The following is a 14,940-nucleotide window of genomic DNA, read 5'->3' as shown; positions in this document are numbered from 1 at the left end:
GGATGATCCTAATATGAGGACTTCCGTTTTGTCCGAGTTCAGTTTAAGGTGACTGGTCTCCATCCATTCGGCCACTTCTTTCATCCCTTCGTGTAGATTGATTTTGGCGGTGTTTGAGTCTTTGGTGAGGGAGAGGATCAGCTGGGTGTCGTCTGCGTAGGAGATGATGTTGAGGTTGTGTTTGCGAACGATGGATGCGAGGGGGCTCATGTATACATTGAAGAGTGTGGGACTGAGTGAAGATCCTTGTGGTACGCCGCAGATGACTTCGGTGGCTTCTGATCTAAAAGGGGGGAGGCGGACTCTCTGGGTTCTTCCTGCGAGGAATGAGATGATCCAGTCCAGTGCTTTTCCTTGAATTCCGATGTTTCTGAGGCGGTGTATGAGGGTATTATGACAGACTGTGTCGAAGGCTGCGGAGAGGTCAAGTAGGATGAGGGCAGCTGTTTCACCATTGTCCAATAGTTTACGGATGTCGTCTGTTGCTGCGATGAGGGCGGTCTCGGTGCTGTGTTTGGCTCGGAATCCGGATTGTGATATGTCGAGGGATTTGTTGGATTCGAGGAAGGCGGCGAGTTGACTGTTGACAGCTTTCTCGATGACTTTGGCTGGGAATGGGAGGAGTGAGATAGGGCGGTAGTTTTTAAGTTCATTGGGGTCGGCTGTGGGTTTCTTCAGGAGGGCGCTGAGTTCGGCGTGTTTCCAGCTTTCTGGGAAAGTGGCAGAGTTGAAGGAACTATTGATGATGTCGCGAAGGTGGGGAGCGATGATGGAGTCTGCTTTGTTGAAGATGTGGTGGGGACAAGGGTCGGTTGGCGATCCTGAGTGGATGGAGTTCATCAGGCGGATGGTGTCTTCAGTGGTGACTGGTTTCCAGGTACAAAGGTTGTTAGGGGGGAGATTAGGTTCTGAGGTGAGTGGGGTGGATTGGTCATCCGGTTGTTTTGTGAAGCTGTTGTGTATGTCGGCGATTTTGTTGTGGAAGAATGAAGCTAGGGAGTCGCAGAGGTGCTGGGAGGGAGTGATGTCATTGGTGCCGGCTGATGGGTTGGTGAATTCTTTAACTATGTTGAACAGTTCCTTATTGCTGTGGGCGTTGTTGTCGAGTTGATCTTTGAGTGCTGATTTCTTAGTGGAGCGTATTAGTTGATGGTGTTTACGGGTGGCGTTCTTGAAAGTGGCTAGGTTTTCGGTGGATGGGTTTCTTTTCCAGGCTTTCTCGAGGATGCGGCATGTCTTCTTGGATTTCTTAAGCTCATCATTGAACCAGGGGGCTTTCTTGAGGTTTAACTTTGGAGGGTTGTTTTTCAGAGGTGCTAACTCGTCAGCGCTGCGGGTGATCCATTGTGCAAGGTTGGTAGCTGTTTGGTTTGGGTCTGATGAATAGGTAGGAGGGTATTGGTGGAGCGATATGAAAAGTTGCTCAGTGGTGATTTTGTTCCAGTTCCTGCGGGGAATTTGTTGAAGCTGGTTTTGGGACGTAGTCTTTTTGTAGTTGAAGTACACGCAGCTGTGGTCTGTCCAATGGAGAGCTGTGGTGTGGTTGAAGGAGACGTATTTGCTGGATGTAAAGATTGGATCGAGTGTGTGTCCGGCACAGTGGGTGGGGGTGTTAACAAGTTGTTTGAGTCCAAGATTAGCGAGGTTATCTAATAGGGTGATGGTGTTTCTGTCGTTGTTCTTATCTAGGTGGAAGTTGAGGTCGCCTAGTAGGATGTAGTCCTCGGAGGGGAGGGTGGGGCGTGTGGGCTGATGAAGTCAGTGATGTCTTCGCTGAATTGTGTGCGGGGTCCGGGTGATCTGTAGATGAGGGTACCTCTGAGTGTGGTCTTGGGGTTGATGTGGATCTGGAAGTGGAGGTATTCGGCGGTTGTGAGGATGTCATCGGAACTGGTCGAGATGCGAAGGGTGTTTTTATGAACAATGGCAATGCCTCCTCCTATTTGGTTGGTTCGGTCCTTACGGATAATCTTGTAGCCGTCAGGGATGGCTATGGCGATGTCGGGTGTTGAAGAGGAGTTCATCCAGGTTTCTGTGAGGAAAGCGACGTCCGGTGATGTAGAGTAGATCCCAAAGTTGGACGGCGTGACTGTGGACTGAGCGGGTGTTGAGTAGGATGCATTTCAGATGGTTGCTGTCGGCATTCTGTTTGATGTTGGTGGGTTTGGTGAGGGTCCTAATGCAGGCAAACTTGCAGGAATTGCAGGTGAAAGGTCCATGGGTGAGGCCGGGTGCAGCTTGGTAACAGGTTCGTGGTCGGCCGGGGTTAAGGGCTGAGATGGTAGAGGCGTCGTACGTGATGCGGGAGGAGGGGGGGTTGCGGGAACCAGGGGGTCTGGTGTTGGGCGCGGTCCAGGCGCGGACGGGCTTACCTTTGGCGCACCTTCGGCGCGGCCGCAGCGCGTGGACGCGTAGGTCCATCTGTCTATAATGGGTAGTGGAGGGGGGCGGAGCGTGGGAGGGGCAGCTGGGAGGCGGGAGCGAGGTGGAGTGACGGTGTGGGAAGGCACAACAAAACAAAATGGCAGCAACAATAACAACAAATGCTGCGAGGCAGGGCGAGATTGGGCAAACAGGAGCGCTATGGGGGAGAATTAGTGCAGCAAATGCTAGCGGTTCAAAGCGCAATGGTAGCGTTAAAAGTGCTATGAAATTTGGCAGCAGTTTAAGTAAAATGCACACAGCAATGAAATTGTACAGACAGGCAGGCGAGGCAAAAATCACTCAACAATTAGCAACCAGCAAAGCAATACATAGCCCAGCAGTGCGCAAAAGAACTCGAAATGCAAAACGTAAAATGCACTCAGCAGTCAATAATCAGTGAAGTAACACAAAGCCCAGCAGTGCGCAAGCGAACTCGGAATGCAAAACGAGAAATGCTCCCAGCAATCGTTAATCAGTAAAGCAATATCGAGCCTAGCAGTGCGCAAATGAATAGACAGAGGCCAGCGCTTGGAAAGATATTTGGCAGAATCAGAAGCGCTACGCCACGATACCAAATGAGGAGGAGGTGAGGGGAGCGACCGCTTCTGCCGAGGACAGGACGGTCACAGCTCTCCATGTGGACTCGGACGGCGTGTGAGTTCAGTGGGTGGGAGGGGCAGCTGGGAGGCGGGAGCGAGGTGCAGTGACGGTGTGGGAAGGCACAACAAAACAAAATGGCAGCAACAATAACAACAAATGCTGCGAGGCAGAGCGAGATTGGGCAAAAAGGAGCGCTATGGGGGAGAATTAGTGCAGCAAATGCTAGTGGTTCAAAGCTCAATGGTAGCGTTAAAAGTGCTATGAAATTTGGCAGCAGTTTAAGTAAAATGCACACAGCAATGAAATTGTACAGACAGGCAGGCGAGGCAAAAATCACTCAACAATTAGCAACCAGCAAAGCAATACAAAGCCCAGCAGTGCGCAAAAGAACTTGAAATGCAAAACGTAAAATGCACTCAGTAGTCAATAATCAGTGAAGTAACTTAAAGCCCAGCAGTGCGCAAGCGAACTCGGAATGCAAAACGAGAAATGCTCTCAGCAATCGCTAATCAGTAAAGCAATATCGAGCCTAGCAGTGCGCAAATGAATAGACAGAGGCTAGCGCTTGGAAAGATATTTGGCAGAATCAGAAGCGCTACGCCACGATACCAAATGAGGAAGAGGTGAGGGGAGCGACCGCTTCTGCCGAGGACAGGACGGTCACAGCTCTGTGTGGACTCGGACGGCGTGTGAGTTCAGTGGGTGGGAGGGGCAGCTGGGAGGCGGGAGCGAGGTGGAGTGACGGTGTGGGAAGGCACAACAAAACAAAATGGCAGCAACAATAACAACAAATGCTGCGAGGCAGGGCGAGATTGGGCAAAAAGGAGCGCTATGGGGAGAATTAGTGCAGCAAATGCTAGCGGTTCAATGCGCAATGGTAGCGATAAAAGCGCTATGAAATTTGGCAGCAGTTTAAGTAAAATGCACACAGCAATGAAATTGTACAGACAGGCAGGCGAGGCAAAAATCACTCAACAATTAGCAACCAGCAAAGCAACACAAAGCCCAGCAGTGCGCAAAAGAACTCGAAATGCAAAATGTAAAATGCACTCAGCAGTCAATAATCAGTGAAGTAACACAAAGCCCAGCAGTGCGCAAGCGAACTCGGAATGCAAAACGAGAAATGCTCTCAGCAATCGCTAATCAGTAAAGCAATATCGAGCCTAGCAGTGCGCAAATGAATAGACAGAGGCTAGCGCTTGGAAAGATATTTGGCAGAATCAGAAGCGCTACGCCACGATACCAAATGAGGAGGAGGTGAGGGGAGCGACCGCTTCTGCCGAGGACAGGACGGTCCATATAGAGGATTGTTTTCCTGTAAGATTGTTCAATACCTATCTGTACTACCTGATGCATTGACTGTCCCTTTTGTTGCTATTGGCTAAACAAGCCTAGACTGTAAAATTATAAGTACTGGAGAACACCTTGGAGCTAACAAAAGCTTTGTAAGGCTTTTAATGGGATACTTGGGCCGCATTTTAGGAAAAGGTGGAACAGACATACCACTGCTAACTTAGATACATTTCTTGGGTTATTTATAAGCAAACAAAAAAGGGTAGTAATACGTTTGTACGTTGGTGTTGGTCTGCTAGAATTTAGCGTTGGTCTGATGCATCTTAAGACTGGCTCATGAGCATGATGCAGACCTGAATGAGGCTGGCAAGTAACTTAGCAAAGGTAAGTCTGAAATGGTCCGTTTTCTTGACAGTGGTGATCAAGGTTAGAATCTCTCAATGCATGATATCCAGATGCAATCACTTCTGTAAAATACCTGATTTCCCGGTTAATGTTTTTCATGAAATTCCTGGTAAAGTAAATCTCATTGAGGACCTGAATAGTGTTTAAATTTAAAGGATTGACTAGGATTGACTATTTTCCAGCCAGGAGTGACATGGAAGAACTAGAAGAGGTTAGACATTCAAGAATTTCCTGAAAGTGAACAGGTTGTCGTCTGCTGAAAGAATGGGATATGTAATTGCAGAACTTTGTGGCCAAGACGTTTGATCCCTTGGTTTACCTGTGCTTCCACGTTGAGTGTAACTTCAAATGATTAGTGCAAGAGAGAGCATTTCAATTTTCAGAAGTTTATCTGTACTATGATGTAGCTGACGTAGAATTGCAGAATCAGTTGCAACTGTAATGCATGAGACCTTGCTAAGCAGTGAGCACAATATACTTGTTATACATCTATCAGTGAATCTGTCAACTGTAGTGTATATATGAAAATGAAATCTCAATCCTGGATTTTTTTGTACTCTTGTTTTCAAGGAGCTGCATGAGACCAGAAAAGCAATCGGAGCGGCGATCGATGATTCATCTGCGGCATATGATGCTAGGTGAAATGGAGCTACTTCATTTTAATGTTCTGACTTGTCATATATATACTTTTTTGCTGACATGTATCTTAAAAATTCAGGCCCTTATTTAGAGTTTGAAGGATGGGATACTCCGTCAACATTGCTGATGTCTCCTTCGCGTATTGCAAGTGCATTATACCATACGGTGGATGGGATATCGTTCACGTTTTGAGGTGGTTGTATTTGCGCCCAGTTTAAGGTCTTCATTATGAGAAGCCTGAGATTCCTGATGGGGCTGGCAATGAGAATTACCAGCTTTTTTTTTATTTAATAAAGGTTTTGTTACACAGAAGAACAGAAGATACAGAGTGTATTAATGCATGTTAATCACCATTACACTGTCCAGTGCCTAATCATATTCATCCGACGATTACAATATCGCATAATATAGGTCAATGTATGAAGGAAAAGGGTATATGGTGGAACACACAGAAAAGGCAGGGAGAACAGAACAACTACGAGGAATGAAACACCCCTACTTTTGGGGGATAGCAATACAGCACATTACCACATGTGGTGACTGATAAAAGATCACAACAACCACCACTTTATCAGCAATATAATTATTAAAGAGCGAGTGTACATACTGACAACATAACTTAATGACCTCACGACAATAGCATCCCCCTGACCACAGGTTCAGTGTTGCCTACCATACTTCCAAACCCTGCTTGCGCCTTAGTACTGTACAACACTAGGGCTTGACTTCACTATCATCTGTCATCACCAGAGCTTGCATCCAATCCTGGAAGGGAACCCAAATATCCCGGGGCATGGACGCCGCCAGCATCAACTCCCAGAACGTATTAAGTTCCTCTTGACAGTATGTAACATCTGCTATCCATGATTTCGTTTGTGGGAACCCCGCTCTTCCCCAGGACATGGCCACCCGTATCTTGGCCAGCAGAAGCAGCATAGCTAATAGGCGCTGGGATTCGACTAGTATGTCTTTCGTATAACCTAAGAGACCCAACAGAGATGATGGCTCCAGCCTAAGGTCTAATATCTCATTTATGGAAGCAAAAATCTCCACCCAATATTGTGCTATCTTAGGACAGGGCCAGGCCATGTGCAGAAAAGGGGCTTGCAGTGAATTTCATCTCCAGAATCGGGCATCTTCACGAAGTCCAATGTGCAGGAGCTGAGCAGGGGTCCTATAATATCTATGCAGGAATGTAAAATTAATCAAACACAGTTTTTAGTTCGGGGATAGCAACTCTAGCTGCCCACAGCAAAAGTACCACTGCTCCTCAGTCAAGGGTGTGGGTAATTCCTCGTTCCAGCCTTCGACTGATTTGTGCCATGCGATGGGGAACTCAGCTTGTATAGAACTATAAAATTATGTGATTAGTTTGTGCTGGGAGCTGTTCGATAGCGTCTGCTCTAATGCAGTTAAGGTAGGCGGAGGGGCAGGAAAGGAGTCATGCAACCTACGACAAATGGCCCTGATCCTGTAGTATAAAAGTAGGTCAGAGAAATGCGTGGTGCTTGCATCTGCTTTATCTGGGGGAGGGAGAAAATTATCCTCGGGATATAGATCGGCAAGGGTCGTCCAGCCCAACCTCTCAGCCCTAAGTACTTCCCCACGATATGCCTTGGCGGTATTAGGGGATTATATGCGAGAGGAGCCGATGGAGTGTATAGTAGATCTTGCCCAGCCTTTGTGCGCAACCTATTCCAGGCCCATCTGAGCGTCTCAGTGGTATCTATTTCATTTATCGGTCTTTTGAATTTGGAAAATAATGCAACATTTAATAGTACTGGCGTGGACCTGTCCAATTCGATCGCTATGTGTGGTTGAAATGGGGTGGGAAATACTCAATGATGCAGGAACTGAGCTTGTGCACAATAGACATACAGGGAAATGTCCGGTGCTCCCAGTCCACCCTGGCTCAGGTCGAAAGTTCCCAAGCGATGCATGCCTGCCTCTGACCCACACCAGCTTTATCATCAAGGATCTTAGTTTGTGTAAGAATGCCTTCGTGAGAATTATGGGAAGATTGACAAAGAGGTATAAAACCCTGGGCAGCACGATCATCTTTGCTATCGCTGTTCTACCCGCAAGGGAAAGTGGAAGTCGTGCCCATGTCTCCAGCTTGCTCTCCAACCAGCCCACTGTGTGTCGGAGATTCATCATGCAGAGATCCTGCATATACCGGCTCAACCAGACTCCCAAGTATTTAACTGAGCCCTCTGCCATTTTAGTGGAAAATCCAGTGGGAATGGGAATGTGCTGTCTGTCAGAGATAGGATTGTAGATTTTTTGCCAATTAATCTGTATTCCAGAGAGTCCGCCAAATGTTGTCAGTTCACAGAGCATGGGGAGTATATTATTTGCTGGATCTGTAATATAAAGCGTGATGTCATCTGCGTAGAGCGATATGGTCAGACCTCTGGACGAAAAACCCACTCCTCTATTTGTATGGTGTTGTCGGATTCTGGCAGCAAAAGCCTCTATCGCTATGGCAAAGAGGAGTGGGGATAGAGGACACCCCTGTCTGGTGCCTCTTGTTACAGAGAAGTTCTCTGATAGAAGACCATTTACTCTCAGCCTAGCGGTGAGACTAGCGTAGAGGAGCCTGATTTGGGCGAAGAATGTGGGGCTGAGGCCCAGCCTAGCCAAGACAGCAAAAAGGTAGGGCCATTCGAGGGTATCAAATGCTTTGTTAGCATCTAGTAGTACCGCCACTGCAGGAGTCTGGGGGTGGAGATAGTGAGGTAGAGCAAAGAATGTTCTTAAATTATGTGTCATAGACCTTCCTGGTATAAAACCAGATTGATCTGGCTTTGCTATCAAGGGAAGCAATGGGTGTAATCTCTGGGCGATTAACTTTGCCAACATTTTATTATCCAGATTGATGAGTGATAGCGGGCAGAGAGAATAAGCAATTTCATTGGAAATGAAAAGTTTTGCACCTAAACCTTCTTTAGAGTTACATACTTCATTGATGACTTTCCCGCATTGCCATTTGCCTGAAATCTGTTGAATCATGTATAGACAAAAGGGACCTCAAACTTGCACTAGTGAGTCAGAAGCCGCAATTTGACCCTATTATAAAATATGTCTCTTTTAGAAACCAACATTACAGGGAAATGTATGCATATTAGTTTAAAGGTACTGTCAAAATTAGGACAATTTCTCTTTTACTATTAGCTTATTACTTCTCTAATATTTCAGATATTGAGCCTTGCCTCCGGGGACACTTATGAAAAGCTAATTCACAGCAGAAATTATGATGTAGGAGGGGAGCAACTAGGCTTGCCACTTGACCGTTTTTCTAGTGGCACTGCCGGTATTTTGACGTTGCGACCGGTACAAAAATAAGCAAAATCACCTAAAGCTAGTAGTTTTAGTCTTTATCTTGATATATTTCAAACAGCAAATATAAAAAGAAATCACTTTAAAATATGTCCTAGAGCTGCATAAGGATCCATGACTAATAATTAAGGTAAATATAGACAGAACGTCATGTTTTTTTATCATGTCTTGACCTTTGCAGATCCTTTTTAGACTACTAAAATAACAACACATGGCCTGTAGTTTTCTCTTAAAAAGATGGCAACCCTAGGAGCAACAAGCCATTTTTGTAGCAAAAGTATTTAATTGAAGTTGCAAGTTGGTATCTGTTGAAAAAAAAATTGTTTGATGAAATTAGTTACCTAAGGAATTCGTATACTAAAGACACACCTTTTTTAGTCTTGGCATTGCTTTTTAGGGCTCGGGCCTACGCCTCCACGAAGTGGGGGGCGGAGCTTCCGAGCTCTTATGCATTAAAAAAAAAAAGAATTCAGAAAGGGGTCCGGCTGGCACATTCCTTAGTTTTTTATGGCATCTGCCTAGTGATTCGTCTTCGCTGTGCTGTCTATTTAGTAGCATTGACGTGATAGGCTATATGTAATTTACGCGTGCCCGATTTGGCATATTTTCGGCGGTTTCGCGCACAGCAGATTTATTAATCTTAATTAGGAGCTGTCAGAGTGCCCGTGTAATGCAATCCAGATGGTGCGAGCGCGTTCACCATTGCATTGCATGTATCATGCGCGCGTTTAACATTTACCTTTCGCGCACGGCAGTCCATTCATTTGGCGGTCTGTTCTGTGTGTTTGTATTTGCACGTAGTGCAGAGGCGTAGTGCAGAGTGGTAGTGCGTAGTGCAGAGGCGTAGTGCAGAGTGGTAGTGCGTAGTGCAGAGGCGTAGTGCGTAGTGCAGAGGCGTAGTGCGTAGTGCAGAGTGGTAGTGCAGAGGCGTAGTGCAGAGGCGTAGTGCGTAGTGCAGAGTGGTAGTGCAGAGGCGTAGTGCAGAGTGGTAGTGCGTAGTGCAGAGGCGTGCGTAGTGCAGAGGCGTAGTGCGTAGTGTAGAGTAGTAGTGCGTAGTGCAGAGTGGTAGTGCGTAGTGCAGAGTGGTAGTGCGTAGTGCAGAGTGGTAGTGCGTAGTGCAGAGTGGTAGTGCGTAGTGCAGAGGCGTAGTGCGTAGTGCAGAGTGCAGAGGCGTAGTGCGTAGTGCAGACTCGTAGTGCAGAGGCGTAGTGCAGAGTGCAGAGGCGTAGTGCGGAGGTGTAGTGCAGAGGCGTAGTGCAGAGTGGTAGTGCGTAGTGCAGAGGCGTAGTGCAGAGGCGTAGTGCGTAGTGCAGAGTGGTAGTGCATAGTGCAGAGGCGTAGTGCAGAAGCGTAGTGCAGAGTGGTAGTGCGTAGTGCAGAGGCGTAGTGCAGAGGCGTAGTGCAGAGTGGTAGTGCATAGTGCAGAGGCGTAGTGCAGAGGCGTAGTGCAGAGTGGTAGTGCGTAGTGCAGAGGCGTAGTGCGTAGTGCAGAGGCGTAGTGCGTAGTGCAGAGGCGTAGTGCAGAGATGTAGTGCGTAGTGCAGAGGCGTAGTGCGTAGTGCAGAGGTGTGTGCAGAGGCGTAGTGCAGAGGCGTAGTGCGTAGTGCAGAGGCGTAGTGCAGAGGCCTAGTGCAGAGGCGTAGTGCGTAGTGCAGAGGCGTAGTGCAGAGGCGTAGTGCAGAGTGGTAGTGCGTAGTGCAGAGGCGGAGTGCGTAGTGCAGAGGCGGAGTGCAGAGTGGTAGTGCGTAGTGCAGAGGCATAGTGCAGAGTGCAGAGGCGTAGTGCGTAGTGCAGAGGCGTAGTGCAGAGGCGTAGTGCAGAGTGGTAGTGCGTAGTGCAGAGTGGTAGGGCGTAGTGCAGAGGCGTAGTGCAGAGGCGTAGTGCAGAGTGGTGGTGCGTAGTGCAGAGGCGTAGTGCGTAGTGCAGAGGCGTAGTGCGTAGTGGTAGTGCGTAGTGCAGAGTGGTAGTGCGTAGTGCAGAGGCGTAGTGCAGAGTGTTGTGCGTTGTGCAGAGTGGTAGTGCAGAGTGGTAGTGCATAGTGCAGAGGCGTAGTGCAGAGGCGTAGTGCAGAGTGCAGAGGCGTAGTGCAGAGGCGTAGTGCGTAGTGCAGAGGCGTAGTGCAGAGTGGTAGTGCGTAGTGCAGAGGGGTAGTGCGTAGTGCAGAGGCGTAGTGCAGAGTGGTAGTGCGTAGTGCAGAGGCGTAGTGCAGAGGCGTAGTGCAGAGGCGTAGTGCAGAGTGGTAGTGCGTAGTGCAGAGGCGTTGTGCAGAGTGGTAGTGCGTAGTGCAGAGGCGTAGTGCAGAGTGGTAGTGCGTAGTGCAGAGGCGTAGTGCAGAGGCGTAGTGCATAGTGCAGAGGCGTAGTGCAGAGTGGTAGTGCGTAGTGCAGAGTGGTAGTGCGTAGTGGTAGTGCGTAGTGCAGAGTGGTAGTGCGTAGTGCAGAGGCGTAGTGCAGAGTGGTAGTGCGTAGTGCAGGGTGTTAGTGCGTAGTGCAGGTGCGTAGTGCAGAGGCGTAGTGCAGAGTGCAGAGGCGTAGTGCAGAGGCGTAGTGCAGAGTGCAGAGGCGTAGTGCAGAGGCGTAGTGCAGAGTGCAGAGGCGTAGTGCGTAGTGCGGAGGCGTAGTGCAGAGGCGTAGTGCAGAGTGGTAGTGCATAGTGCAGAGGCATAGTGCGTAGTGCAGAGGCGTAGTGCGTAGTGCAGAGTGGTAGTGCAGAGGCGTAGTGCAGAGTGGTAGTGCAGAGGCGTAGTGCAGAGTGGTAGTGCGTAGTGCAGAGGCGTAGTGCAGAGGCGTAGTGCGTAGTGCAGAGTGGGGCGTAGTGCGTAGTGCAGAGTGGTAGTGCGTAGTGCAGAGTGGTAGTGCGTAGTGCAGAGTGGTAGTGCGTAGTGCAGAGGCGTAGTGCGTAGTGAAGAGGCATAGTGCAGAGTGGTAGTGCGTAGTGCAGAGGCGTAGTGCGAAGTGCAGAGTGGTAGTGCGCAGTGCAGAGGCGTAGTGCGTAGTGCAAAGGCGTAGTGCAGAGGAGTAGTGCGTAGTGCAGAGGCGTAGTGCGTAGTGCAGAGTGGTAGTGCGTAGTGCAGAGGCGTAGTGCAGAGGCGTAGTGCGTAGTGCAGAGGCGTAGTGCAGAGGCATAGTGCGTAGTGCAGAGGCGTAGTGCGTAGTGCAGAGGCATAGTGCGTAGTGCAGAGGCGTAGTGCAGAGGCGTAGTGCGTAGTGCAGAGGCATAGTGCAGAGTGCAGAGGCGTAGTGCAGAGTGCAGAGGCGTAGTGCAGAGGCGTAGTGCAGAGGCGTAGTGCGTAGTGCAGAGGCGTAGTGCAGAGTGGTAGTGCGTAGTGCAGAGGCATAGTGCAGAGTGCAGAGGCGTAGTGCAGAGGCGTAGTGCAGAGGCGTAGTGCAGAGTGGTAGTGCGTAGTGTAGAGGCGTAGTGCAGAGTGGTAGTGCGTAGTGCAGAGGCGTAGTGCAGAGGCGTAGTGCAGAGTGGTAGTGTGTAGTGCAGAGGCGTAGTGCAGAGTGGTAGTGCGTAGTGCAGAGGCGTAGTGCAGAGTGGTAGTGCGTAGTGCAGAGGCGTAGTGGTAGTGCGTAGTGCAGAGGCGTAGTGCAGAGTGGTAGTGCGTAGTGCAGAGTGGTAGTGCGTAGTGCAGAGTGGTAGTGCATAGTGCAGAGGCGTAGTGCGTAGTGCAGAGGCGTAGTGCAGAGTGGTAGTGCGTAGTGCAGAGGCGTAGTGCAGAGTGGTAGTGCGTAGTGCAGAGGCGAAGTGCAGAGGCGTAGTGCAGAGTGGTAGTGCGTAGTGCAGAGGCATAGTGCAGAGGCGTAGTGCAGAGACGTAGTGCAGAGTGGTAGTGCGTAGTGCAGAGGCGTAGTGCAGAGTGGTAGTGCGTAGTGCAGAGGCGTAGTGCAGAGTGGTAGTGCGTAGTGCAGAGGCGTAGTGCAGAGGCGTAGTGCAGAGGCGTAGTGCATAGTGCAGAGGTGTAGTGCAGAGGCGTAGTGCAGAGTGGTAGTGCGTAGTACAGAGGCGTAGTGCAGAGTGGTAGTGCGTAGTGCAGAGGCGTAGTGCAGAGTGGTAGTGCGTAGTGCAGAGGCGTAGTGCAGAGTGGTAGTGCGTAGTGCAGAGGCGTAGTGCAGAGGCGTAGTGCAGAGTGGTAGTGCGTAGTGCAGAGTGGTAGTGCGTAGTGCAGAGTGGTAGTGCGTAGTGCAGAGGCGTAGTGCAGAGTGGTAGTGCGTAGTGCAGAGTGGTAGTGCGTAGTGCAGAGGCGTAGTGCGTAGTGTAGAGGCGTAGTGCAGAGGCGTAGTGCAGAGGCATAGTGCAGAGTGCAGAGGCGTAGTGCGTAGTGCAGAGGCGTAGTTCAGCGTGGTAGTGCGTAGTGCAGAGTGGTAGTGCGTAGTGCAGAGGCGTACTGCATAGTGCAGAGGCGTAGTGCAGAGTGCAGAGGCGTAGTGCAGAGGCGTAGTGCAGAGTGCAGAGGCGTAGTGCAGAGGCATAGTGCAGAGTGGTAGTGCGTAGTGCAGAGTGGCAGTGCAGAGTGGTAGTGCGTAGTGCAGAGTGGCAGTGCAGAGGCGTAGTGCAGAGGCGTAGTGCAGAGTGCAGAGGCGTAGTGCAGAGGCGTAGTGCGTAGTGCAGAGGCGTAGTGCAGAGTGCAGAGGCGTAGTGCGTAGTGCAGAGGCGTAGTGCAGAGGCGTAGTGCAGAGTGGTAGTGCGTAGTGCAGAGTGGTAGTGCGTAGTGCAGAGGCGTAGTGCGTAGTGCAGAGGCGTAGTGCGTAGTGCAGAGGCGTAGTGCGTAGTGCAGAGGCGTAGTGCAGAGTGCAGAGGCGTAGTGCGTAGTGCAGAGGCGTAGTGCAGAGGCATAGAGCAGAGTGCAGAGGCGTAGTGCAGAGGCATAGTGGAGAGGCGGAGTGCAGAGTGCAGAGGCGTAATGCAGAGACGTAGTGCAGAGTGCAGAGGCGTAGTGCAGAGTGCAGAGGCGTAGTGCAGAGGCGTAGTGCAGAGTGGTAGTGCGTAGTGCAGAGTGGTAGTGCAGAGTGGTAGTGCGTAGTGCAGAGTGGCAGTGCAGAGTGGTAGTGCGTAGTGCAGAGTGGCAGTGCAGAGTGGTAGTGCGTAGTGCAGAGTGGTAGTGCATAGTGCAGAGTGGTAGTGCGTAGTGGTAGTGCGTAGTGCAGAGTGGTAGTGCGTAGTGCAGAGTGGTAGTGCGTAGTGCAGAGTGGCAGTGCAGAGTGCAGAGTGGCAGTGCAGAGTGGCAGTGCGTAGTGCAGAGTGGCAGTGCGTAGTGCAGAGTGGCAGTGCGTAGTGCAGAGTGGCAGTGCGTAGTGCAGAGTGGCAGTGCGTAGTGCAGAGTGGCAGTGCGTAGTGCAGAGTGGCAGTGCGTAGTGCAGAGTGGCAGTGCGTAGTGCAGAGTGGCAGTGCGTAGTGCAGAGTGGCAGTGCGTAGTGCAGAGTGGCAGTGCGTAGTGCAGAGTGGCAGTGCGTAGTGCAGAGTGGCAGTGCGTAGTGCAGAGTGGCAGTGCGTAGTGCAGAGTGTAGTGCAGAGTGGTAGTGCGTAGTGCAGAGTGGTAGTGCGTAGTGCAGAGTGCAGAGTGGTAGTGCGTAGTGCAGAGTGGCAGTGCAGAGTGGTAGTGCGTAGTGCAGAGTGGCAGTGCAGAGTGGTAGTGCGTAGTGCAGAGTGGCAGTGCAGAGTGGTAGTGCGTAGTGCAGAGTGGCAGTGCAGAGTGGTAGTGCGTAGTGCAGAGTGGTAGTGCGTAGTGGTAGTGCGTAGTGCAGAGTGGTAGTGCGTAGTGCAGAGTGGTAGTGCGCAGTGCAGAGTGGCAGTGCAGAGTGGCAGTGCAGAGTGGCAGTGCAGAGTGGCAGTGCAGAGTGGCAGTGCAGAGTGGCAGTGCAGAGTGGCAGTGCGTAGTGCAGAGTGGCAGTGCGTAGTGCAGAGTGGCAGTGCGTAGTGCAGAGTGGCAGTGCAGAGTGCAGAGTGGCAGTGCAGAGTGGCAGTGCAGAGTGGCAGTGCAGAGTGGCAGTGCAGAGTGGCAGTGCAGAGTGCAGAGTGGCAGTGCGTAGTGCAGAGTGGCAGTGCAGAGTGCAGAGTGGCAGTGCAGAGTGGCAGTGCAGAGTGCAGAGTGGCAGTGCAGAGTGGCAGTGCAGAGTGGCAGTGCAGAGTGGCAGTGCAGAGTAGCAGTGCAGAGTGGCAGTGCAGAGTGGCAGTGCGTAGTGCAGAGTGGTAGTGCGTAGTGGTAGTGCGTAGTGCAGAGTGGTAGTGCGTAGTGCAGAG

At 50.6% G+C, this 14,940-nt stretch overlaps 1 protein-coding gene across 6 annotated transcripts in view; it reads left to right on the top strand.

Moving 5' to 3' along the window:
• The window catches only part of LOC144767519 (outer dynein arm-docking complex subunit 1-like), a 650,935-nt gene that overhangs the window by 538,382 nt on the left and 97,613 nt on the right, over window positions 1-14,940 (top strand). For all 6 annotated transcript variants that reach the window (XM_078650940.1, XM_078650939.1, XM_078650938.1 and 3 more), the window contains one exon: window positions 5,293-5,360. In XM_078650940.1, coding sequence (XP_078507066.1) covers window positions 5,293-5,360 — 68 coding nt within the window. The remainder of the gene's footprint in view (window positions 1-5,292; window positions 5,361-14,940) is intronic.

Source organism: Lissotriton helveticus, chromosome 7 (genome assembly GCF_964261635.1).
Source record: "Lissotriton helveticus chromosome 7, aLisHel1.1, whole genome shotgun sequence".
Taxonomy (NCBI): domain Eukaryota; kingdom Metazoa; phylum Chordata; class Amphibia; order Caudata; family Salamandridae; genus Lissotriton; species Lissotriton helveticus.
The sequence above is the reverse complement of the archived record's forward strand: the minus strand, read 5'-3'. Positions and strand labels throughout refer to the sequence as shown.